Here is a 25,791-nt window from a genome sequence, read left to right on the forward strand (position 1 = left end):
CTGGGTAAGTCAAGTTTTTGCACCTAATGGTGCTACGATGCTCTGAGATATGTACTTTTAATTTGCGCTTTGTTTTACCCACATACTTTTTACCACAAGGACTGGGATCGATCAAAGGTGGCGAACTTCTTACTTTTATTAAAATGAACACTGAAAAACAACAAAATACAAAACGAATGTAAAGTTCTACAGGCTACACAGCAACTATACAAAATCAAGATCCCACAAACTAAAGATGGAAAAAAGGCTGCCTAAGTATGATCCCCAATCAGAGACAACGATAGACAGCTGCCTGATTGGGAACCATACCCGGCCAACAAAGAAATAGAAAAACTAGAATGCCCACCCAAATCACACCCTGACCTAACCAAATAGAGAAATAAAAAGGCTCTCGAAGGTCAGGACGTGACATTTGTATGACCAAGTGTTATGAGAATTTTGTTCTCAATGCTCATAAACTGAACTTCAATTAAAATACTCTGTTACTAAGAATTTGTAAGGTTCTTATTAAAATGAAACAGACAGAGGCCAGTCTACCATAGTCAGCATGTTTATTTACAAGACAAATCTATGGATATAGCAACCTACAGCCTAATTTCGTCTGTCAAACAGGTAGACCTATCTCTTATTTCTTAAATAGGAATAAATATGCTCCAACACAAAGCCCTCTTGTTGTCAGTAAAGTCTAAAATGAAGACTGTACCTACTCGAATTTGCCTACTTTCAGCACCATGAGCTATCCATTTCCAATTGTGCCGTGGCTTCTGCTTCAAGTTTCAGCACCACAATGTAAATTACTCAAATCTGGCTTATTGTGACGTCAATAACTCTGATAAATACATCATGGGCAAGTGTTACGAGAATTTTGTTCTCAATGTTCATAAACTGAACTTCAATTAACATACTCTGTCTGTTACTAAGAATTTGTAAGGTTCTTATTAAAATGAAACAGACAGAGGCCAGTCTACCATAGCCAGCATGTTTATTTACGAGAGCTCTGCCCATCCTTACATGTACATTGGTTTATATACCTCTCATTTCGTCATAACTGTCCCTCCTCCTCTAAGACAATGACAATATAGTTCACAAGTCTTCTCCTTCATTGTCTGCCACCTGTTATACAATCTACTTCAAGCCCAAAGTCTCTCCCCTCCCTGGGTGGGGACAGAATGTCCTGTAAGGAACACAGTAGTACAGCTTGTCTGTCGATAGCTCCTCTTATCATTTGTTTCACACTTGCACCCTGCTTACATACTAAAAAGGAACAAAAAGTCCTTGTTCTAATTCTGACTAAAACTACACACATCAGATTTATAGATTTATGATTTTAATACATTTCATACAATCATACAATGACAGGGTAGAATTCTGTTAGTTATAGTTCTACGTTAAATGTATACATCATTTAGTCATTATTCATAAAAATCATAACACCAGGTGAAATCATAAAGAAATGCATGTGCTGATCCCTTTTTCCAAATGACACGTGAACACAGAACAGCTGTAAAATGTAATCTGAAACAAAAAAAAGCTAACAAATACAAAAGCAACAAAGGTTGAAACTTGAATAGAATATTTTACCTGAAAGAAATGGACTAATGCCAATTCAACACTGATATTTCAGATGAAGACTTCTGAAATTAACAATATTTCAAAGATGTTGAACAGTGCAATCAGTCTTCTGTGATCATTTCCTGACATAATCAACATGAAGGTTTACATGCACTACAGTATGATGCCAATAAGTTAAATTAAAACAAATTGGGGGTACATTAGTACCCTGAAAATAGCAGGTATGCTCTTTAACACACACCACAGCCAGCAGCATTGAAAGAATGGTTGATTTTTTCTTTGATGTTTCACACCCACATCCTGTACAGTACCTCCAGTGAGGTCTGTTCTTCTGTGATGCATCCAAGAGACAGAGAGACCAGTCTTTAATTACCAGCATTGTCAACATCATGTCTCTGAGAATGCCAAACCTCAATTGCATACAATAGACGCGAGTCCTGGTTTTTCATAGTGGTAATAAGATCTAATTCCACCACATGCTTTAGGAGTTACTTTATGGTTGTTTTGACTCGGCTGCCAGAAGTGTATCCAGGTGATATGTCCGCTCCAGTTGTCCAGTTACCTTCTGTGACAGTTCTGGAGACTTCAGTTCATGGCTTATCTCACAGGTGTCAAACTCATTCCACGGAGGGCCGAGTGTCTGCGGGTTTTCGCTCCTCCCTTGTACTTGATTGATGAATTAACATCACTAATTAGTTAGAAACTCCCCACACCTGGTTGTCTAGGGCTTTATTGAAAGGAAAAACCAAAAACCTGCAGACACTAGGCCCCCCGTGGAATGAGTTTGACACCCCTGGCTTATCTTATCTAGCACCACATACACTGTCTGAGTCCCTTCCTATTTGTGGTCCTTCCATGGCTGTCTCCTTAGTCCTCCTCACTTCTGGCCCATCAGGAAGCGAGACATGTTCTCATAGACCACGAAGGTGATACAGCATGCTGGGGTGACACGGATCAGGTTGGGCACCATGCCTTTATAGAACCCTACAGCTCCCTCATTCCTGTGGAGGAGGGGCCAAAAGAAACACAGTAGTCACTATGTGGGAGAAAAAAACTGGCTGAAATGGCAGCATTGGTATGGGCGTTAGCAAGCTTTCTTGTGGCTCTCTGTCGAGTTAAGAGTTTGAAGCTGCAGATCTTAGTTGCTTCACACTGTTATGTTACCAAATCCCATGAACATGGTTATATGCCCACTTAATAGTCAATTCTACCAAGTTTTGGCTAGTTAACCTAAAACTAGCTGTTTTCCCTGTATGTACAGTAAACCAACAGTGTGGTCTTGGCCTACCTCCATGTCCTCCTGACCACATCCAGGACTCCATTGTACTTATTATGCTGGTCCTGCAGGCGAGCCCGCACCACCTGGTAAGGGTATGTGGTAGCCACAGCAAATATTTTGGATAGAGCTGCCATTGTGATGTATTCCAATGCATTCTGGTTAGACGAAGAGAGAGTGGGAGAGAGAGAGAGGTTGGAGGAATGATGCCTGAGAGTCACTTCTTTAATAAGCATTACGGTAATTCTTCCAGAAATCCTGCAACACTTAGATGTGGGTTTTCTTTATAAGTACTTTAAAGGTTTATTCCCCATCTAGTTGAGTCATTAAAAGGAGGTGTGGTTATAGAAGTCTTAATGTTTCCTCACTCTGCAGTCTGCACTCACCAGTTTAGCTTCTGAATGCATTTTCTTGTATTTGTTGTAGTCTCTCTTCAGCTCCTCATAGGCCATGAACTGCAATGCCCCGTGTGATGTGCCAAACAAACCAGGAACATACCCCTGGAGGATTAAACACTGGGGTCATTATCTGTACCTGACAAATAAACTTTTAAATGAAATGTTATATACTAACTTCCAAATCCAATTGATATGATCATGGTATTTATAATATTGAAAAATACTTATAGTTGATATAAAAACACTAATATCTTGAAAGACAATTTATCCTATCGACTACCCAGGCTGTTCAATTCCGGTCCTGGAGGTCCGAAACACTTGTTTTTGTTTCTACCTGGTAGTTAATTGCACTCAACTGGTCTCCCAGGTCTGAATTAGTCACTTATTAGGAGAAGATGACAACCAGAAGTGTTTTAGCCCTAGAGGACTGTCATTGATCAGCCCTGCCATGTGCATGATCTACTCCTACTAACACTGACTTTGCTGAGAACTACTTTATTGAGGAAAAAATGTACTTATTACTATGACTGTGAACAGCTGTGTAAAGTAGTTAAGTAAAAATACTTTAAAGTACAACTTAAGTAGTTTTTTTAGGTATCTGTACTGGTTTGGTGCCGCCTGGTTTGCTTAATATAAGGAATTTTAAATAATTTATACTTTTACTTTTGATACTTAAGTATATTTTAGCAATTACATTTACTTTGATACTTAAGTATATTTAAAACCAGATACTTAGAATTTTACTCAAGTAGTATTTTAATGGGTGACTTTCACTTTTACTTGAGTCGTTTCCTATTAATGTATCTTTACTTTTACTGAAGTATGACAATTTGGTACTTTTTCCACCAATGACTGTGAAATGTGGTTGTCTCACCTAGCTATCTTAATTAAGATGAATGCACTAAATGTATATCCCTCTGGATAAGAGTGTGCTAAATTGCTCAAATGAAAAATGGAGGTACTGCCCCCTAGTGGTAGTCTATAAAACATGCATTCAAATCTTATGCAACTACAGTACATGCGTAAAACTTAGAAATGTGAATTATAGATATGTCACTCATTGAAAGAAAGTCTAAGAAGTGGTAGATCTGTTCTATGTGGCTATTTCTATGATTCTGGTTCTTAAGTTTTGTTTTTGCCTCTTTTACTTTCGGTTTTGAACACCAGCTCAAACATCTGAAAAAACAATGTTTGGGTATGGAAAAGCTATTTCACAGCGGGTTAGATGGTAGAATGATTCTCTACACTACACTATACTTGCTTGTAAAATGAAATGAGGCTAACTATTCGAATTTGAGCAACCAGGAAATGGTGGAGCAATTTCTGCATAGTGCATCTTTAATAGCAGGGGCGTTTATTTTCTTCAATCACTGAACACAATCTGTGCTTATTAGAGACAGGCTTCTATTAGAGACAGGCTTCTATTTGAGACAGGCTTCTATTAGAGACAGGCTTCTATTAGAGACAGGCTTCTATTAGAGACAGGCTTCTATTAGAGACAGGCTTCTATTTGAGCCAGGCGGCTATTTCGTTAATGCACACAACTTTTGCACAATGAAAAGTTGAAAAGACTAAAACACTGTTTATTGTGACCTGTATAAACATTATAATAACAAATCCATTGTAGATCAGACTTGCAAAGACAAGGCTGCCAAATCATACCCCAATTTCACCCATCAGCTCCATGGAGAGCTCCATTTCATCTCGTGTTTTCTTTTTGGTGGCGCCATGGCTAGCAACAATGACAGAATTAAATAACAAGTGTTGATTGTGGGAATATCAGAGCTTTGTCCATGGTAACCTCGTAAACAATTCATTTGTGTGTTTATTTGGAACAGTGTTTATTTGAAACAGGCGTTTACTTGCTGAAATGTTTGCCGATGCCCGGCTATTAAAAAGGACAGCTATTTGAGACTCAGCGTTTAATTGAAGTTTTATGGTACAATGCCTAATTTTAGGCTGTGAGGGATCCTAAGGAGAAAACATGTTTACATATGACACCATTCACATGTCCTGCACATTCACTGGACCTGGACTTGACTTCTAAGCAGACAAGAGTCCTAATAGCCTCTATTCAGGATACAGCCATCATACATACAGATGACAAAACCTGGGTTATACTGAGCCTCACCCTGTACAGTCCAGGTATCCCCTCATGCCGGTAGATCTTCACCAGTGCATCTATCATCCCTTTATACTGTTTCCTGGTGGGATCAGCGTTATACTGCAGCACCAGGCGAGTCTTAGTCACCCAGATAGGGTTGGTTAGGGTGAGAGTCAATACACCTGGAGACGGAGGAAACAGAGGTGAGTTTCTGAGCTAACACACACACACACACACACACACACACACACACACACACACACACACACACACACACACACACAACATGAATTAAACCAAACTACAAGCTCTACGCTACACTACATGGAGCCTGTGAAGCATGGAGCTGGTGAAGACATCCCTATCTCATTATGTTGAATTAAAATCACTTGAGGTTGGTAGAACATGATACAGGGCAGTCAGTGTCTTTCTTCCCTTTACCATTGTCTGTCAGTGAGTGCAGTTGGATTAGTTTATTCCACTAAACTCTCTAACATGATTAGGGTAAATCACATGACTGTATATAGCCAGAAAAAATGATAAAATGTCAGCAAATTGACCAGTAACTGTATACATATGTACTTTTTCCTTAGTCAGAGTCAAATATTTTGTTCCAACCAGTCAGTCACACGCCTGATTCAACTAATCAAAGTCTGGACTAGTGGAGAAGACTATGATATGTTTATTTAGGTGTGTAACGGTAACTGTTTGATTGGAATGAAAGCATGGACCCACCCACACTGGTCCTATGGGGATAGATCAAACAGTGTTGACCTTCGAGGTTGTGGTTATAGACATTGTATTGACCTCACGCCACCGTCAGTGTGTGTGTCCCTGCGGTCTAGAAAGAGGCAGTACTAACCTGCTTGGGTGGCTGACAGCAGGTGTTCTGTGGCACTCAGTTCAGAATGACGGCCTTCCTTAGTGTACGCCTTGATGGCATTGTAACTGTGGGGTAAGTTAAAACAGACAGAACAGAACATTAATTGGACACTTCAATAGACAAATCCCGAAGCTACCATTGCTATTTAAAAGTGCTATTGTCAACAGTCATGTTAAGTTATGAGTTCATATTTGATTGGATAGATCAGAGGGTTTCAAACTGGGCTACAGGATATCCGCCATCATGTGAAAAATAATTATATTATGAATATCGCTAACTGCAACAGAATACCATTGTGTATACAATTTTTATGTCTCTGTGTCCAGTATGAAGGAAGTTAGAGGTAGTTTCACAAGCCAATGCCAACTAGAATTAGCGTAATGACTTGAAGTCAACACAAACCGTTAGCATGCTAGCTGTTCCTGTTCAACCGACTCTGGGGAAGTCTCAAACTACCACTTTAATATGGAGGAAATTACAGTCATTGGAGCTAATTACAGGTTTTTTTCTGTAAAGGAAATTCTTAGGCAGGCCGTGGTCATTTTCAGGACAGAAAAACTGTTTCAGTGTCAACTTAAAGCACCAAAACCAGATAGAAAGCATGCTATATATACACAATACAAGTCAACATTTTGGACACACCTACTCACTTATAACAAAATCAATAGACATGTGCCCTGAATGCGATATAAAAAAATAATAATAATAGATTCTCCCTGACTGTCTAGCTATTATTTCACTGTTAGTACTCAAATATGGTATTATTAAAAATATATACAGTACCAGTCAAAGGTTTGGACACACCTACTAATTTTAGGGTTTTTCTTTATTTTTACTATTTTATAAATTGTAGAATAATAGTGAATACATCAAAACTATGAAATAACACATATGGAATCATGTACTGTAGTAACCAAAAAAAAGTGTTGAACAAATCAAAATATATTTTATCTGTGAGATTCTTCAAATTAGCCACCTTTGCCGTGTGCTTTGCACACTTTTGGCATTCTCTCAACCAGTGTAACCGATGTGAAATGGCTAGCTAGTTAGCGGTGGTGCGCGCTAATAGCGTTTCAATCGGTGACGTCACTCGCTTTGAGACCTTGAAGTAGTGGTTCCCCTTGCTCTGCAAGGGCCGCGGCTTTTGTGGAGCGATGGGTAACGATGCTTCGTGGGTGACTGTTGTTGATGTGTGCAGAGGGTCCCTGGTTCGCGAGGGGACGGATGTAAAGTTATACTGTTACACCAGCTTCATGAGGAATGCTTTTCCAACAGTCTTGAAGGAGTTCAAACATATGCTGAGCACTTGTTAGCTGTTAACTCTGCGATCCAACTCATCCCAAACAATCTCAATTTGGTTGAGGTCGGGTGATTGTGAAGGCCAGGTCATCTGATGCAGCACTCCATCACTCTCCTTCTCGGTCAAATAGCCCTTAAACAGCCTGGAGGTGTGTTTGGGGTCATTGTCCTGTTGAAAAACAAATAATTGTCCCACTAAGCGCAAACCAGATGGGATGGCATATCGCTGCAGAATGCTGTGGTAGCCATGCTGGTTAATTGTGCCTTGAATTCTAAATAAATCACAGTGTCACCAGCAAAGCACCCCCACACCATAACACCTCTCCTCCATGAATCACGGTGGGAACCACATGCGGAGATCATCCGTTCACCTACTCTGCGTCTCACAAAGACACGGCGGTTGGAACCAAAAATCTAAAATTTGGACTCATCAGACCAAAGGACAGATTTCCACAGGTCTAATGTCCATTGCTTGTGTTTCTTGGCCCAAGCAAGTCTCTTCTTCTTATTGGTGTCCTTTAGTGAAATAACACATATGGAATGAAATAACACATATGTTGAAATAACACATATGGAATCATGTACTGTAGTAACCAAAAAAAAGTGTTGAACAAATCAAAATATATTTTATCTTTGTGATTCTTCAAATTAGCCACCTTTGCCATGTGCTTTGCACACTTTTGGCATTCTCTCAACCAGTGTAACCGATGTGAAATGGCTAGCTAGTTAGCGGTGGTGCGCGCTAATAGCGTTTCAATCGGTGACGTCACTCGCTTTGAGACCTTGAAGTAGTGGTTCCACTTTAGTAGTGGTTTAGTAGTGGTTTCTTTGCAGCAATTTGACCATGAAGGTCTGATTCACAGTCTCCTCTGAACAGTTGATGTTGAGATGTGTCTGTTACTTGAACTCTGTGAAGCACTTATTTGGGTTGCAATCTGAGGTGCAGTTAACGCTAATTAACTTATCCGCTGCAGCAGAGGTAATTCTGGGTTTCATCATAGCACTTGATGGTTTTTGCGACTGCACTTGAAAAAACTTTCAAAGTTCTTGACATTATCAGGATTCACTGACCTTCATGTCTTAAAGTAATGATGGACTGTCATTTCTCTTTGTTTATTTGAGCTGTTCTTGCCATAATATGCATAATATGGACTTGGTCTTTTATCAAATAGGGCTATCTTCTGTATACCACCCCTACCTTGTCACAACACAACTGATTGGCTCAAACACATTAAGGAAATACATTTCACAACTTAACTTTTACCACGGCACACTTGTTAACTGAAATGCATTCCAGGTGACTACCTCATGAAGGTGGTTGAGAGAATGACAAGAGTGTGCAAAGCTGTCATCAAGGCAAAGGGTGGCTACTTTGAAGCATCTCAAATATAAAATATATTTTGATTTGTTTAACACTTTTTTGGTTAATGCATGATTTCATGGGTGTTATTTCATAGTTTTGATGTCTTCACTATTATTCTACAATATTGTCGCCTTGAAGTAAAAAAACAACAACCTGGGATTGACTACTAAAATAAAAAATCAATGTCAGCTGATGCATGCATGCTGTCATGTCATCTAGCGTAATATTGTAAAGTTATTATCCCAGAGAAAGTAGACCAGTTTTACTTCTTCTGGTTATACATACAAGAAGAAGTAGAGGCCCCATGATGCCCCAGCACCCCAGATGTTTGGGGTGACTCCTTGGTAGAGTCCTCGGACCCCCTCCTGCTGCCACACATTTTTCAAACAATGGATAATGCCATTATATTTTGGTCTCAAGTCCAGTCCATCACTCACTGCAGAGAAAATACAAGGCAGGGGAAAATATACACTGTCAGAGTCAACAGAACATCAACTGTCCATGCAAAATATAGCCAGGTAGCTAGCTACTCCTATGTTATTACCATGTGCTGATTGCATCATTTGCATGTTCCCAATCTTACACCTGTCAAATGTAGAAGTTAGCTAGCTGCTGCAAATCCTTTTTAGAGTTTTAGAACCACACATTGACATACGTTACCTGCAAACCTGATTTTGACTAGGTCAAGAGGGTGAAGCACCAGTGTTGACACGACTCCTCCACTGAGTCCTGCAACCAAATTCTCTATTTTGACATGGCTGTAGACTTGCTGGATATATTCAGTTATGGAGAAAGGTGTGCTACTTCCAGGGGATCCCGAAGAACCAGGAGCAGGAAGTCCTGTTGCAGCTGTCTCTTGATTTGAAGCAACAGGACTCATGTTTATCTAGTTATTCTGTGAATTTAGCTAGAAGTTAACGTCAGCTACTTGATTATTCAGATGTTATTCAACAGAACGCGTACGGTATCATGCTACAGTAAAATCTAATCCCGGAATCCAAAAGGCACATACTTGAAGTAATCACATCATATTTTAAAACGTTTTAGTGACCCACGTTTTTGTCATGTGGACAAGCTACATTTCTGTCTGGCACGACCTTTCCAATGACTTGTTCGCTGCAGTTATGCCGCGTTCAAACCAACTGGAGGTTTCCGACTTCAGTAAGTTCAAGACAACTGGGAACGAGCTCCGCTTGAGAAAAATCGTTTTGAACGGTCATCCAACTCAGAATTCCAAGCCGGGACCTCGGGCCCCTTGCTTGAACTCCGATTTCCAATTTGAAGATGACTGCCGCTCTTTCCGAGTTCCCAGTTGTCTTGAATGCACCAATATGTTTTTGGAAATGTGACGCAATGTGGAGGACTTTACTATCCCATAATGCAACAATGAACAGCACACCCCCAACCACCAGCCACAAATCCTCTAGATGGCAGTCTGTAGATTTGCAACAGTGTGTTATGAAGCTGCACTTACGTTGGTGATCTGAAATTGTAAACAAAATGAGTTGCTTATGGATGGGTAATGTAAGTCCTGATATGTTATTATAATAACGTTGCATGCATAGAAAACTAGCATTATCATATCCTAGCTCTTGTGTGACTCCCACTTTAGGATAGCTAGTGTTACCAACCCTCAGTGCTACCACCATGCGAGAAACTAGCTCGTTAGCTAATAGATGCACCCTCAGGCATTTTCATTATTTGGCCAACGTTAAACTAGTTCTTGCTCACTGACAAGCCCTAAAGAGTCTCTAGACTCATGAAGCCTGTCATTTCCAGGTGATAAAGACCACACCAAGTCAGTGACCCTGAATGTTTGAGAATATGTTAAGTTGAATGTAGCTAGCTAGCTACATTAATTTACAGAGTGTAGGTAGCTAGCTAGAGTAGAGGTTTTCTGTTCAACTTAGTGTTTTTCTCTCATCCCATGTAGCTAGAGCCTTACATGGATGAGAAGTTCATCTCTCGTGCATTCGCCACCATGGGAGAGCTTGTGGTGGGGGTGAGAATCATCCGGAACAAAATGAACTGGTAAGACGGGAGAACATTAGGCTACTGCCATAGAAGGGTTATGACTGATATACTTTTTTTTGTCTTTGGGAATGTCTAGTAGCCACTGTATATTACTATCACTATTCAACAACAGAAGAAATCGCACAAACACGACACGTACATGTTTTGGTCCTTCTCCACTTTGTGTAGGGGTGCGGCAGGCTATTGCTTTGTTGAGCTGGCGGACGAGGCCACTGCTGAGAGGTGTCTCAGGAAAGTCAACGGGAAGCCTCTCCCTGGAGCCACACCGGTACAGGGCCACCACACACACACACCACTTAATGATTCCACATTGATTTCCAATCTCGAATCGACCCATACCTCCTTCACCTATCTCAGGCACTCTGAGAGGATTGGATATGTATAGGGCATATGGTGAACTCTTGATATACCCATTAACTTTATTAGAGATAAATAACGTCTGGAATAATCCATTCTGAACAAAACACTCTCTTTTCTACAGCCGAAGAGGTTCAAACTAAACCGTGCCACGTATGGAAGACAAGGAGAGAGCAGGTATGTACTGCATGCCACTGAACTTACTTTGTCCAGGGACTAACAGAGCCTCCTTTCATATAGCAGAGAAGGTAGTTGTGTGTAGATGAAGGAAGACACTTTTACTCCATTCGTTTGGTATGTTCCCAAATAATCCACTCTTTTCATTCATTACTCATTATTAATAGCATATTGATTTTTAATAAATATTATGTTTATTCATAAAGGTTTTCTTTCCTGTAAAACAGAGGTGGTTACTCAGACAACAGGTACAATCAGCCATACTCATACAACAACCAGTACTACCAACAGTACCCTGACTACTACTCCAACTGGGGCTATGAGCAGAACACAGGCAGCTACGGAGGTTACAACTACAACCACTATGACTATAGCAACCAGGTGTGTTCTCCCACCCACCCTCTACTCTATCGCTCTTTACATATACATAAGCGGCACCATGTTGTGAGTAAAGACCTGTCTCTTTGTTTTAGGGTTATGGGGAGACTGAAGATGATGGGCTGGAGTGTGAGTGCTCTGTTTTCTTTCATTTCTCAATCTTCATTGTACAAAAAAGCAGCTTAAGAATTTGACATAATGTATTGAACCCAGGCCTGGAGTATAGCCTACAAACTGTCCAGTCTGTCTGATCTTCATGGCTCTCGTGCTGTGCCCCTTTGTCTGTGTGATCTTACTGTGTGCCTTGTGTGTGTGCCTCCTGCAGACCCAATGGTGGTACTGGATGTGGTGGCAGCCAACAGGCAGTACATGGAGGAGAGTGAGGAGCTGTATGATGCCCTCATAGACTGCCACTGGCCTGCCCTGGAGCCTCCTGCTGCTGCACCATCCAAGGCATAGTAGAGCTAGCAGACCCCCTGGTCGACAGACAGCAACAGTCGGACTCTCTCAACCTCTTGATGTGGATTGTTTGGAACAGCCCAGTGTGAAGGTTCAAAGGCATCTCGTCCTGCCTGCCAAGAGTAGCTGGGCTTCAGTGTCTCGTACACTTGCTGCAATGGGCTAAGCTAAGCGAACAGACCACAGTGTATGATTCGTGTGAACCCAGCTCCAGTGACTGAAAGGATGCCCCCCCCATGTTTGAATTTTTATTGCTCACCCCCACTAATTTCTTTGGGGTTATTGGGCACTGGTTTGGTTCCATTTGCCCAATGAACAGGTTTGTTTCGGTGCTTGATGTCTTTGTAATCATATCTTCAAGGACTGCGGTGCTAGTTTGAGCCTGTCTTTTCCCTCCCTCACATAGCTACCCTTTTCATATTTATTGTCCACACTGGAAAATAGAATAAGATTGAAATATAATCCCTATTCGACACCCTATTGATTATCTATCTAGGGTCACTTGCTTCTTATTGTGGAGTGGAAGACTGTGTAGTAGGTGTTTTAAACCTTTCTCCTCCATGTTATAATTTGAAAGCTGTGGTACAGACAGAATTGTTGATTCTGCTTTATGTAAATATTCATCAACAGAAGACAATGTGGAGGCGCGTGTATTCACTTTATAATAACTTACATGAATAATACATTATAAATGCGTAATAAATTAATATAAATGCTTTCAAAATATATATATATATATAATGAAATACTTTAAATAGGTTATGAATCCTTATTATTCAGAGTTATTATAAAGTGTAACTGTTTCATCAATGTCAAATGTGATGTCCTGTATAGCAGGATATGATGGTATTCTTTATGGCTAGTCTATAGATCACCTCATGTTACTGTAGTAGAAATACAGTATCAGATCAGCTTGTTCAGTGTTAATTAGCTCCGAGACCACATGCTGACTGCAGCAAATAATATCAGTATCTACAAGCTCAAATCACCAGTGTTCATATTTCTTGCTTTTGACGATAAATACTTGTGACATTGATGCTCTAAGACCGACATGTATTAAAATGTGGCCCTAAAATAATCTGTTACTCTATTTGAAAAGATTAACTACAAACCTGCTCCTGTAATAAGAGTAGAGAAGCACAAAAACTATGATATATGTTTTTGCTCCATGCACTTGAAAATCCATATTTTACTAGTTTAAATTCACCAGATGCCCAGTAATTAATTGAGGGGAAAGTAGTCCTTCCTAGAATCCTCAATTATAGGCTGGAATCAGAATCCTGAAACAATAGTAAAACAGCCATTCAGTTTGCATCTGGCTACCTCAATCATTCCACACACCCAGCACCAGAGTAGGTGTTTTAAACCTTTCTCCTCCATGTTATAATTTGAAAGCTGTGGTACAGACAGAATTGTTGATTCTGCTTTATGTAAATATTCATCAACAGAAGACAATGTGGAGGCGCGTGTATTCACTTTATAATAACTTACATGAATAATACATTATAAATGCGTAATAAATTAATATAAATGCTTTCAAAATATATATATATATATAATGAAATACTTTAAATAGGTTATGAATCCTTATTATTCAGAGTTATTATAAAGTGTAACTGTTTCATCAATGTCAAATGTGATGTCCTGTATAGCAGGATATGATGGTATTCTTTATGGCTAGTCTATAGATCACCTCATGTTACTGTAGTAGAAATACAGTATCAGATCAGCTTGTTCAGTGTTAATTAGCTCCGAGACCACATGCTGACTGCAGCAAATAATATCAGTATCTACAAGCTCAAATCACCAGTGTTCATATTTCTTGCTTTTGACGATAAATACTTGTGACATTGATGCTCTAAGACCGACATGTATTAAAATGTGGCCCTAAAATAATCTGTTACTCTATTTGAAAAGATTAACTACAAACCTGCTCCTGTAATAAGAGTAGAGAAGCACAAAAACTATGATATATGTTTTTGCTCCATGCACTTGAAAATCCATATTTTACTAGTTTAAATTCACCAGATGCCCAGTAATTAATTGAGGGGAAAGTAGTCCTTCCTAGAATCCTCAATTATAGGCTGGAATCAGAATCCTGAAACAATAGTAAAACAGCCATTCAGTTTGCATCTGGCTACCTCAATCATTCCACACACCCAGCACCAGAGAGAGAGAGTATCGTTGCAGACTGTTCTCATAGACTCAATGTAATATAGTATACGTATATCCAGAACGCTAAAATGAGTATGTTATGTTTCGTTTGGTATGTTTACATAGGTTTCTTATGGCAAAAACAAAAGTAGTTTGGTCAGTCGGTCGGGATGGGTGGATCATGTGAACGTCTAGCAGCCCGAAGGTTGCGAGGTCGAATATCAAAATGGACATTTTTTGCATTTTAGCAACTACTTAGCATGTTAGCTAACACTTCCCCCAACCCTAACCCCTTTACTTAACCCTTCCCATAACCTTAATCCTTTTAGCTAACCCTTCTCCAAACCTTAACCCCCAGAGCTAGTTAACATTAGCGTTAGCCATCTAGCTAACGTTAGCCACAACAAATTGGAATTTGTAACATATCATACGTTTTTCAATTGGTCATTTACGAACCTAATGATGGACATCAACAAATTAATACATACCATATGAAACGTAACATATACTAGTGGTCACCAAACAGTCGATCTCCAAGGCATTCCTAGTCGATCACCAAACATTTCTGTAAAAAACCCAACGATAAAGCATTGCGTTCCTAGTTTTTGTTTTGCTCTGTTGCCCTAGCACCGGGAAGGCAAAGTGTTCCCATGTGTCTGAAGGTAGAACTCCGCCTACCCGGCAGGCCCAGAGAACAACTCAAGTGCATCTATAGGCCTACAGCTGGCCAATGAGATGGCTCAGATTACTGTGTCTGCACAGTTCCTCGAGCCATAGACTGGAATAAAGAAGCATCAAACGCACAGCAAAATTGATACTGAGATTGAAAAACTTTTAAAACCATGACTAGAGAGAGACAACGAATACAGCAAAGAGGTGCTGTTTTTATGTGTAAGTTCATGTTTAAGTTGTTATTCAGCACTGTCAACACTTTGTTCAAAACCGCTTGAAGCCATTAAATGTGCGTTCTCCCTACAAACAGTACTGCAGCTGCAATGAATGAGTATAGCGAAGTGTTCCGATCAACTTGTCTATTTTAATATCAAGAAATATTTAACTTTCTCTGGACATAGGAGTAACAACATGAATTGGTGCATGTGATTTGAGTTTCGCCATCAGCTGGAAGACTGTCCTCTTTCTCTAGCCAATACGCAGTGATAATGTATTGGGCCTATAGCCTACTGCACAAACCTCATTGCTACAGTACTGTTTTTAATTGGTTAATGTTGCATAGGCTTACGTTTTTTAAGTCATGATTTAAAAAGTCAGCGGTAGATCTCGGCTTGCATTTTGATTAAATGGAATGTCACGGATTTACGTACAGAATAATACGAAATGCTCTGAGACCATGTTGCAACATCCTACCCATTCAATCTGTTCATGCCCTACTAATGGACCTGACACCGGCTGGTCATGTGAGTGCTGCCCAGTGCAGCAGCCTTTGGGATCCATTATAAGAAGCAGTGTGAAAGTCAAGGGACAGGCACAGGGCAGCCTACTATTGCTTGCCTCTATTAAACCAAAAGGCTTAGTTATTCTATCGCTAGTTATGTTGACCTAGATTTTAGGACTGAGTGACGGATGTTGCTCATAGTGGCTTGATAATAATGAACCTGCAGATTGAGCTGCACTCCAATCATATCCCAACTCTCATATCAGAGATACGAATCTCTCATCAACAGAGAAAGTAGCCTATAACCTAACATAAACAAATCAGAATTCATAAAATGAGTTACTTTTCTATAGGGATACACTTAACTCGAAGTGGCTATTTTACTTATGTAGTACAGATCTAGTATGTTTCAGTTTATGAGTTTTTGTCTGCTGCCTCAGAAAATGAGCAGAGTAGCGAGTTTGACACAATGACATGCGCACGGTGAAATACTGTGACGTCGCATTATGGGCTCGGTCTTAAAGAAATCTCATAACACAGAGACATAAACTGGAAACGACGCATTATACTGCAATCCCATTGAAAAGTAAGGGTTTTATCATAATATTGTATCAACCATTTTACAGATGTAAGTAGAAAACATATTTATATTGATTGTCTACACTGGTAAAATCACCCAGAAAGTAGGTTACGTTGCGACTGCCAGTGCCCCTAGCTGTCAGTGATTCAGCTGGATAGGCTACGTTGTATCTACCGCGTTCAACACATAATGGAACTGGTTACAATTGTTTCTAACCCGATGCAAAGTGTAGCTGTTTTCTTAATTAAGTTGAATTGCTTGTCTTCTGCCTTTCGATTTTAATTATGCTAGTGGCCTAAAGGCTTAACAACCCATTGAACCCAATAGCCTATATGAGCATGTCAGGCTGACTTAGGGCTCTATAAAAATTGTTGAATGTTATGCAGGCTTGTCGCTATCACTTTATATTTTTTGCCGAGATTTCAGATGTTATGGTTGAATAATAGTGTTAGACATCATATTCTTAAATATTCATTCATGTTCAATTGGGCTATACTATAGCCTACAATCATGGAATGAGCAGCCCACAGAATTGTCTAATTAATAATCAGTTAACATGATAACGTGACCTCATATCTTGGTCGTGGTTGACCCGCTAAATACAATTTCTGGGATATTTTTTAGCAACAGTAAACTACTGTTATCTGGGCCATTCTAATGAAGTAGCGCGCCAAGTAGACGGGTATTTTTGTTGTGTGCACATGGATAGCCAGCCTCCAGTCGGCTCCGATGCCAGCCGAACCTTCGCTCCGATTGTAAACAACCTGCGTTCATGACGGAATGTGGCCTAGCCTATGCGGCAATGTGCACTGTAAGTTGTCGATATATTATAGCCCACCCATGTGGTCGGATGGAGGATAAACCACAACTATTTCTGTCTTTCAAGCCTTACTTAGTCTTATGTAGCTTCAAGTGATGATATTAAATGCAATCTGATAATGGTGCTTGTTTGAATATTTGAAGGCTGCTATATGTGACTGTATGACAGGTGTGTCCAACAATTCAGTTCCCACTACGGAGTGTGACAGACGCCAAGAGCAAGGATGTCATACGGGAGAACAGACAGCTATCACCCGCAGCCGCGAGACTTCAGCAACCTCACCCAGACATGCAGTGTCAACATCCAGAAAATCACACAAAACAGTGAGTGGTGAAATGAACAAGACAGTGACAGAACGCAGTGTTCTACTGCTGCGAGTGACACCTTGTTGCAATGCACATTTCCCTATATGGTATATTAAAGTAGGCACATTCTATTCTATAACCTATCCTAACACCAGACACCCACACTTTGGACAATTTACTATCACAAATAATTCTAGGAGGCTTGATGTTTTGGGTCTATTTGTGTCTTCCACCTACTTCTGATCTCCTCTGGAATTAACTAATATTAGGCAGAGAAGATGACTGAAGTCAAAAAGAGGACCTTCTGAGACAAGAATAGCCTGAGTCTGCCTACAGTATATAGTGCTCTATTTAGAGAGAGAGAGGGGGATAAAGAGAGAGAAAAGTTGTTCTATCCTGCTTTCTCAGTTCCCCCTTCTCTTAGTTCAGCTCACTTCACAGTTTTTGTTTTGCTATACAGCTGGGCAAATCAAAAACATGCTGTACCAGATGGGGACGAGACAAGAGACCCCAGAGCTGCAGGACAGACTGTGAGTACTACTGACACTAATGCTGACTACTACTACTGACTACTACTCAGTAACTAAGTAACTACTAACACTAACTGACTGCATCAACAGTTAGTCTTTTCCACCACTGATGGGGACAGCAAGAGCATCATTAATGAAATATATACAGTTGAAGTCGGAAGTTTACATACACTTAGGTTGGAGTCATTAAAACTCGTTTTTCAACCACTCCACAAATCTCATGTTAACAAACTATAGTTTTGTTAGGACATCTACTTTGTGCATCACACAAGTAATTTTTCCAACAATTGTTTACAGACAGATTATTTCACTTATAATTCACTGTATCACAATTCCAGTAGGTCAGAAGTTTACATACACTAAGTTGACTGTGCCTTTAAACAGCTTGGAAAATTCCAGAAAATTATGTCATGGCTTTAGAAGCTTCTGATAAGCTAATTGACATCATTTAAGTCAATTGGAGGTGTACCTGTGGATGTATTTCAAGGACTACCTTCAAACTCAGTGCCTCTTTGCTTGACATCATGGGAAAATCAAAAGAAATCAGCCAAGACCTCAGGGAAAAAAATTGTAGACCTCCACAAGTCTGGTTCATCCTTGGGAGCAATTTCCAAACGCCTGAAGGTACCACGTTCATCTGTACAAACAATAGTACGCAAGTATAGTCACCATGGGACCACGCAGCCGTCATACCGCTCAGGAAGGAGAAGCGTTCTGTCTTCTAGAGATGAATGTGCTTTGGTGTGAAAAGTGCAAATCAATCCCAGAACAACAGCAAAGGACCTTGTGACGATGCTGGAGGAAACAGGTAGCGAAGTATCTATATCCATAGTAAAACGAGTCCTATATCGACATAACCTGAAAGGCCGCTCAGCAAGGAAGAAGCCACTGCCCCCAAACCGCCATATAAAAGCCAGACTACGGTTTGCAACTGCACGTGGGGACAAAGATCCTACTTTTTGGAGAAATGTCCTCTGGTCTGATGAAACAAAAATAGAACTGTTTGGCCATAATGACCATCGTTATGTTTGGAGGAAAAAGGGGGAGGCTTGCAAGCCGAAGAACACCATCCCAGCTGTGAAGCACGGGGGTGGCAGCATCATGTTGTGGGGGTGCTTTGCTGCAGGATGGACTGGTGCACTTCACAAAATAGATGGCATCATGAGGGAGGAAAATTATGTGGATATATTGAAGCACCATCTCAAGACATCAGTCAGGAAGTTAAAGCTTGATCGCAGATCGGTCTTCCAAATGGACAATGACCCCAAGTATACTTCCAGAGTTGTGGCAAAATGGCTTAAGGACAACAAAGTCAAGCTATTGAAGTGGCCATCACAAAGCCCTGACCTCAATCCTATAGAAACTTTGTGGGCAGAACTGAAAAGCGTGTGCGAGCAAGGAGGCCTACAAACCCGACTCTGGTACACCAGCTCTGTCAGGAGGAATGGGCCAAAATTCACCCAACTTATTGTGGGAGGCTTGTGGAGGCTACCCGAACGTTTGACCCAAGTTAAACAATTTAAAGGCAGTGCTACCAAATACTAATTGAGTGTATGTAAACTTCTGACCCACTGGGAATGTGATGAAAGAAATTAAAGCTGAAATAAATAATTCTCTCTACTATTATTCTGACATTTCACATTCTTAAAATAAAGTGGGGATCCTAACTGACCAAGGACCGGAACTTTTTACTCTGATTAAATGTCAGGAATTGTAAAAAAAAAAAAAAAAAAAACTGAGTTCAAATGTATTTGGCTAAGGTGTATGTAAACTTCCGACTTCAACTGCATGTTTGTGTGTTTGCTACTCACAGCCAACAGGTACAGCACTACACCAACCAGCTGGCCAAAGAGACCAACAGACACCTGAAAGATCTGGGCTCCATGCCTCTCCCTCCCTCTGAACAGGTGAGTGGGAGTTATATGCATAGATACTGTATATTTCTATAGTTCTAAGGAAGAATTCCACATCTATGGACTGGTCCGAGATCTGTTTGTGTAAGCATATCTGGGACCAGGCTACATCAAAGTCCTACTAATGCTAACATTTCAACTAACTGTATGTCGATATTCTTGTGTTCTGTTTCCTGATACAGTATATCATCTTATCTAACAACCCAAATGTGTAAATCATATCTAACTCTGGCGAGGGAATCTCACCATACAGTATATTCTACTGAATCTATTCTGCTCTGCTCTTCTCTACTCTATTCTACTGTACTCTGCTCTACTTTGCTATACTCTACTTTGCTGTACTCTACTCTACTCTAATCTACTTCACTGTATTGTGTGATTGATCCTTCCAGAGACAGCAGAAGATCCAGAAGGACCGACTGATGAGTGACTTCTCTGCAGCGCTCAACAACTTCCAGGCAGTCCAGCGACGGGCGGCTGAGAAGGAGAGGGAATCAGTGGCCAGGGCCCGTGCCGGGTCCCGCCTCACAGTAAACACCCTGCTTTCTCATTGGCCTAGAATTAACCGTCTGTCATAGTCACTCACCAATAGTGTTATTAGAAATGCATTGTCATATTACAGTATGATGACTGATTAGTGTAATGCAATGTGAATGAGAGTGTTTCAATGATGGGTTTGTTTTTATTTCAGCAGGAAGATGAGGGGAATGTCGATGAACAACTTGTGACATTTGAAAAGTAGGTACACAGTGGAGGTAGAATCCTATCAAATATTCTGTTAGAATAAAAATGTTAATTTGTAACAAAGGTGTGTGTTTGTGTGTGTCTGTGTCCGTTCGTGTGTGTGTTTGGTGTGTGTGTGTGTGTAGAGATGATAATGACTGGAGTCAGAGTCAGACCCAGCAGCTGGAGGAGCCAGAGGTCACAGAGGAGGACCTGGAGGTCATCAAGGAGAGGGAGACCAACATCAGGCAGCTAGAGGTACTCACCCAGCTACCAGCTCCACTCACATTCCATACAGGAATCACAGAGCCACATTACATTTACATTTTAGTCATTTGGCATATTGTTCAACTCCAAATCAACCCTTTGCACAAACTCTCTAGTCATTGGAGGCTGGTGGGAGGAGCTATAGGAGGACGGGCTCTGTGTAATGGCTGGAATGGAATAAATGGAACGGTATCAAACACGTCAAACATATGGAAACCACATGTTTGATACCGTTCCATTTATTCCATTCCAGCCATTACACAGAGCCTGTCCTATAGCCTGGCCCTTAGCCCCTATTCCCGAGTATAGCCACTCCTGTAAATCTGACAGGTCGGGGGTAGGGTTCGATTTGGACATCAGCCTAACTAACCCTGGTGGTGATTTTCTCCTCCTCTCCCTCCAGTCTGACATCATGGATGTAAACCAGATCTTTAAGGACCTGGCTGTGATGATCCACGACCAGGGAGAGATGATCGGTTAGTAGACATGAAATGGATTTTCTCCCTCTCTGGTTTGATATCATGCTGGTTCTGAAGGTTGCTGTCTGTGATGGTTTAGAATTCCATCTGATACTGTATCAGTCCTGGCTCCTGTGACCCTGCCCTTCACTGAGTCTCCTCTCTGTTTCACAGACAGCATTGAGGCTAACGTGGAGAGTGCAGAGGTCCATGTAGACAGAGGGACCGGACAGCTCCAAAGGGCCGCCTACTACCAGGTAGGGCTGTGACAATCATGGAATGACCACCATTATTGTCATAAATGTCATTTTTGTTTAATAATGTATGAGCTTATAATGCATCTTTGAAAATTAGCTATATCATACCTAATGAATACTAATCTAATAAAAAGCATGAGCTGGCGCACACCCAGAGAAAATTATTTAGTGTAGAGGTGCTGACTAACGGAGAATATACCTAATGTTGTTTTTATACCTAATGAATACAACACGGCTTTGGTGATACCCCTGTCGTGTCTTTGGCTATGCCGGATTAAGTGATATGACATGCTATTCTATAAAATAATTTCTCTGTAATTAATATTACCTGATTAAGCTAATCAGGAAGATAATTAACTAGAAAGTTGGGGCACCACGAAATAATGTTTATAGAGCTATTATCTTCCGAATAAACTCTTAAAGACCTAGTAATCGTTTACATCAGTAGCAGTCAATATTTAATCGTCACCTTATTTCAGTCTAATCTGAAAGTTGTAAATTCTTGGTTATCTTGGCCTCCCGGGTGGCGCAGTGGTCTAGGGCACTGCATCGCAGTGCTAGCTGCGCCACCAGAGTCTCTGGGTTCGCGCCCAGGCTCTGTCGCAGCCGGCCGCAACCGGGAGGTCCGTGGGGCGACGCACAATTGGCATAGCGTCGTCCGGGTTAGGGAGGGTTTGGCCGGTAGGGATATCCTTGTCTCAGTATGTAAAATGTAATGAAATGTAATAAAATGTATGCAATCTACTGTAAGTCGCTCTGGATAAGAGCGTCTGCTAAATGACTAAAATGTAAAATGTAAATGTAAATCTTCACGAACCCTGGCTTACAAGTTGAATCAGCAATACAACATTTGGTTTAATCATTTATTTACTAAATACCTAAATAATCACACAGAATTACATATGCACAGAATGTATCATACATTGATTATAAATTATGTCATAAATGAAAACGTCCCTAGCGGATGGAACAGATATGACAGCTGGTTACACACAGAGAGGGGATTTGGGTTTGAGTGAAAGAGCTGGAAGACTGAGTAACAAAGGGAGAAGCTATGCTATCGTAAATACAGTATCTTATGCATTCTAAATTACCGCCCATTTGAAAAAGGAAAATACAATAAATATTTACTCTGAGCTGCGCTTCGGTAGATTGGTCGTAGATCGTAGGCCGGGTTGTCCAGTATGGATCTCTGGTCCTCTGAAGACTGTCTAGTGGTGAACTGGAGCGTGGTAGAATGGATACTCTGTCCGTCCTCTCCTAGCCCACGTTTAACGGGCGGAGGGGGTAGCACTTCTTTAATGAATAAGAGTTCAAAGTTCACACCAAGTGGTCATACTTTAAGCTCATGCTATGTTCTGGCTGGTATAGTCGAAATTCATCCTTCCGGCATGTAGGTCGTCAACTTCACATTGAAATTCGATGCCAATTGCGTTAGGTTCTTGCTGATGTTGGCTTAGTTCTGTAGGTGGTCTTTGTCCTTTCAACGTGGGGACTGCCAGTCCGCACGTCCTTGGAACAGGAAGTTACATTTTTGTAAAGGGGCTTATATAGGATTGGGAGAGAGGGCCGTGTTTCATAGTTTACAACCAGTGTCTGTTCACATGGGCGGGCCACTGAGTTGAGCATAGTTTCTCTATGATAAACCGTTCTCTCATTTAAGAAGCTAAAATTACAAATAGTTTAATATTTAAACATTTACATTGCACAACAATTCCATGTGAATCTGATAACTAGAATGTGTCGACTTTCCAAGATACAGTTTATGTCATCCTGTCATCAGTAATCATGCCTCAGACGCCAACTGAACTGACATCATATTCATTAAGTCCCAACGCATATTTTTAACTGGTTGGATTACCGAAATATTTTTCCGTTTCCCACCTTTTGATGTCCCCAGAATCTCTATGTTAACAAAGGGCTTTTTCAAGAGTCAACTCTATAGAGTAGAGAGAGAGAAACGTGGGGGGGGGGGAAGGTATTTATGGGGGTCATAAACCTCCCCCATCAAGCCAACATGACACCCTTGTCTCAAAAACTAAGGGTTTTGACCATTTGGAACTTTTGGAAAGGAAGGTTTTCCTCCCAAACGTGCCGTTCTGCTTGTAAAATAACTTTACCCTCTTCATGTAATGAAAAACTGCTATTGGGTAAACTATTTCTACATGAAAATAAAGTTGAATCCCCCCTCCTAAAATGAACATATTAAGACCATTCTAACATTAGTTTTGGTTATTGTCCATACTTGCCAGTTACACAATTATACGACGATTGTGTCAGCCCTACTACCAGGTATCAACACCATCACAACATGGGCCGTGTTTGATTTGTAGATAAGTCCGAACACTCTGTCGATGATCAGCGTCCTTCAATTAATCAGGCGAGTCAGTTATGAACAAATTATTATTTCCAGTCACAAATCATGGCCTGTTTGTGCTCCCTCCCCCTGTAGAGGAAGTCCCGTAAGAGGATGTGTATGCTGGCCATGGTGGTGTCTTTGGTGGTCACCGTCCTGGCTATCATCATCTGGCAGGCCATCAAATGAGAGGACAGGAAGAGTACCGGGGAAGGATTTTAATGGCACATCGCACTGACAGCCTAGAATGGCTTCCAATGGAAAGTCTGAGTGAGTGAATGTGTGTGTGTGGGGGCACGGGTGTGCGTGCTTTCAAGCAAGATATAGACAGAGGCGTAAGGAATAGATTGTATAAATTCTCTTCCCTATCTGTAAATATTATATACTAACTGTTCTAACACAGCCCTGCACTTACTTCCATGTCAGAAATGCAAATCATCTCTGTCATCATTACATACATTACTGTGTCAGAATATGTCTGATCTAATGCAATGTTGCACAAGTTTGTATGTATATAAATGCCATGGGTATGGTTTGATATGGTTTATTTTCTGCCTCTCTCTTCATGTTGTGAATGTCTGATTCTCTTCCAGATGTCTTATAGTCTATAGTATTACGACAAGGACATGGTGTAGTTGCGATAATGATTCCTTTGATAGCACACAAACAACAAACAAAATGTTTGGATTATTACTATGATTATTATGATGATTATTATTATTATGCTCACTTTCATTAATAAAATCAACTGTGCAAAGAGTCCCGACTGTGTCACGCATGGCTATGTACGTTCCACAAGATGGCGCTGTTATGCCGGTATTATGAGGTAAACGTATAACGTGACACAAGAACCATGTAGTCTACCATGCTTTAATTTGCTATTTAAACAAGTTAAGATATACTAAAGAGCGTAGTAGTCTTGCAATTTTGCAGTAGTATTGATGATGTGTGGTAGGTTGGTTAACATATTGGTACCTTAATAAAACATGTTTACCATATGTTTATAAGACACTGTCCTGCTAAATATGCACAAGGTTAGAGATCATTTCCCATGGTACTGTCATGGTGATTTGAAGCGGTGATGGCGGTTATTGTGGAGACTGTCATGCTCGACTCATACCTCTCCCTTGTGATTAGTGAGCTAGGCTAGTTTACCCCTGCTCCAGGTCTATTACCTACGGGTGTTGCCTTTCCAGGTCTTGTCCCAATCCTAGTGCCCTGCTGATTCCAGCTGCGGCACCAGACTTACAGTCAATGGTCGCCAGGGTGGGGGAAACATGTATTAAAAACCACTCAGCAAGACAGCTAACTCAGGGGATAGGGCGACCAATAGTTCTCCAGACTCTCCTAGGTCTATAAGATACATTCTCCACTCGGCAACTGTCATTATTAAAATAATTTTTACACCTACAGGTGCACGCCACAAACCCTTCACCTGTGGACCTGGATTTACTCCCTGTAATGGAAAGATGAGAGGTATAGTTACCGTCAGGGTTGGGTAGGTGACTTTCTAAATGTAATCCGTTACTAGTTATCTGTCCAAAATTGTAATCAGTAACACAACTTTTGGATTACCCAAACTCAGTAATGTAATCTGATAACATTCCGTTACTTTAGATTACTTTCCCCTTAAGACGCATTAGAAGAAGACAAAAATTACATCTATTTCAGCATAAATCAATGTTAAAGTTTACATAGCTGGGCATAAATGGATGTTAAATTTAATTTCAAACTT

General features: G+C 40.6%; 3 protein-coding genes across 5 annotated transcripts; 2 read left to right on the forward strand and 1 right to left on the reverse strand.

The window, feature by feature from the left end:
• Positions 1-1,310: 1,310 nt before the first annotated feature.
• On the reverse strand, positions 1,311-10,234 carry LOC129837176 (mitochondrial folate transporter/carrier-like). The gene is made up of 7 exons (XM_055903099.1): positions 9,556-10,234; positions 9,181-9,331; positions 6,213-6,298; positions 5,378-5,532; positions 3,235-3,348; positions 2,861-3,006; positions 1,311-2,573 (listed from the first exon to the last, which is right to left on the reverse strand). The coding sequence occupies exons 1-7, from the start codon at positions 9,773-9,775 to the stop codon at positions 2,450-2,452; spliced, it is 996 nt and encodes a 331-aa protein (XP_055759074.1). The 5' UTR covers positions 9,776-10,234; the 3' UTR covers positions 1,311-2,449.
• A 56-nt stretch (positions 10,235-10,290) lies between these two features.
• On the forward strand, positions 10,291-14,196 carry LOC129837178 (tRNA selenocysteine 1-associated protein 1-like). Its single transcript, XM_055903103.1, has 7 exons — positions 10,291-10,419; positions 10,829-10,926; positions 11,098-11,197; positions 11,411-11,463; positions 11,691-11,844; positions 11,937-11,970; positions 12,167-14,196. Exons 1-7 carry the CDS (start codon positions 10,396-10,398, stop codon positions 12,298-12,300), a joined length of 597 nt encoding a protein of 198 aa, XP_055759078.1. The 5' UTR covers positions 10,291-10,395; the 3' UTR covers positions 12,301-14,196.
• Positions 14,197-16,325: 2,129 nt separating this feature from the next.
• Positions 16,326-24,816, forward strand: LOC129837177 (syntaxin-12-like). 3 transcript variants are annotated; one of them, XM_055903100.1, is made up of 10 exons: positions 16,326-16,433; positions 17,416-17,570; positions 18,013-18,082; positions 19,896-19,989; positions 20,388-20,525; positions 20,687-20,733; positions 20,865-20,976; positions 21,389-21,461; positions 21,618-21,700; positions 24,153-24,816. In XM_055903100.1, the coding sequence occupies exons 2-10, from the start codon at positions 17,471-17,473 to the stop codon at positions 24,243-24,245; spliced, it is 810 nt and encodes a 269-aa protein (XP_055759075.1). In that variant the 5' UTR covers positions 16,326-16,433; positions 17,416-17,470; the 3' UTR covers positions 24,246-24,816. The 3 variants fall into 3 exon arrangements, with proteins under 3 accessions (XP_055759075.1, XP_055759077.1, XP_055759076.1); XM_055903102.1 differs by having other exon boundaries at positions 20,690-20,733; XM_055903101.1 differs by having other exon boundaries at positions 16,327-16,433; positions 17,434-17,570.
• Positions 24,817-25,791: the final 975 nt, after the last annotated feature.

The sequence above is a fragment of the Salvelinus fontinalis genome, chromosome 38, assembly GCF_029448725.1.
Source record: "Salvelinus fontinalis isolate EN_2023a chromosome 38, ASM2944872v1, whole genome shotgun sequence".
NCBI classification, from domain to species: domain Eukaryota; kingdom Metazoa; phylum Chordata; class Actinopteri; order Salmoniformes; family Salmonidae; genus Salvelinus; species Salvelinus fontinalis.

Coding starts and splice junctions, on each gene's coding strand:
- LOC129837176 (XM_055903099.1), bottom strand. CDS start 9,775: ATGAGTCCTGTTGCTTCAAATCAAGAGACAGCTGCAACAGGACTTCCT. Junction 3,007..3,234: donor TGCATTCAGAAGCTAAACTG/GTGAGTGCAGAC, acceptor TCGTCTAACCAG/AATGCATTGGAATACATCAC. Junction 2,574..2,860: donor GTGGTCAGGAGGACATGGAG/GTAGGCCAAGAC, acceptor CCTCCTCCACAG/GAATGAGGGAGCTGTAGGGT.
- LOC129837178 (XM_055903103.1), top strand. CDS start 10,396: ATGAGTTGCTTATGGATGGGTAAT. Junction 11,464..11,690: donor GGAAGACAAGGAGAGAGCAG/GTATGTACTGCA, acceptor CCTGTAAAACAG/AGGTGGTTACTCAGACAACA. Junction 11,845..11,936: donor ACTATGACTATAGCAACCAG/GTGTGTTCTCCC, acceptor TCTTTGTTTTAG/GGTTATGGGGAGACTGAAGA.
- LOC129837177 (XM_055903100.1), top strand. CDS start 17,471: ATGTCATACGGGAGAACAGACAGCTATCACCCGCAGCCGCGAGACTTC. Junction 20,734..20,864: donor CAACTTGTGACATTTGAAAA/GTAGGTACACAG, acceptor GTGTGTGTGTAG/AGATGATAATGACTGGAGTC. Junction 21,462..21,617: donor CGACCAGGGAGAGATGATCG/GTTAGTAGACAT, acceptor TCTGTTTCACAG/ACAGCATTGAGGCTAACGTG.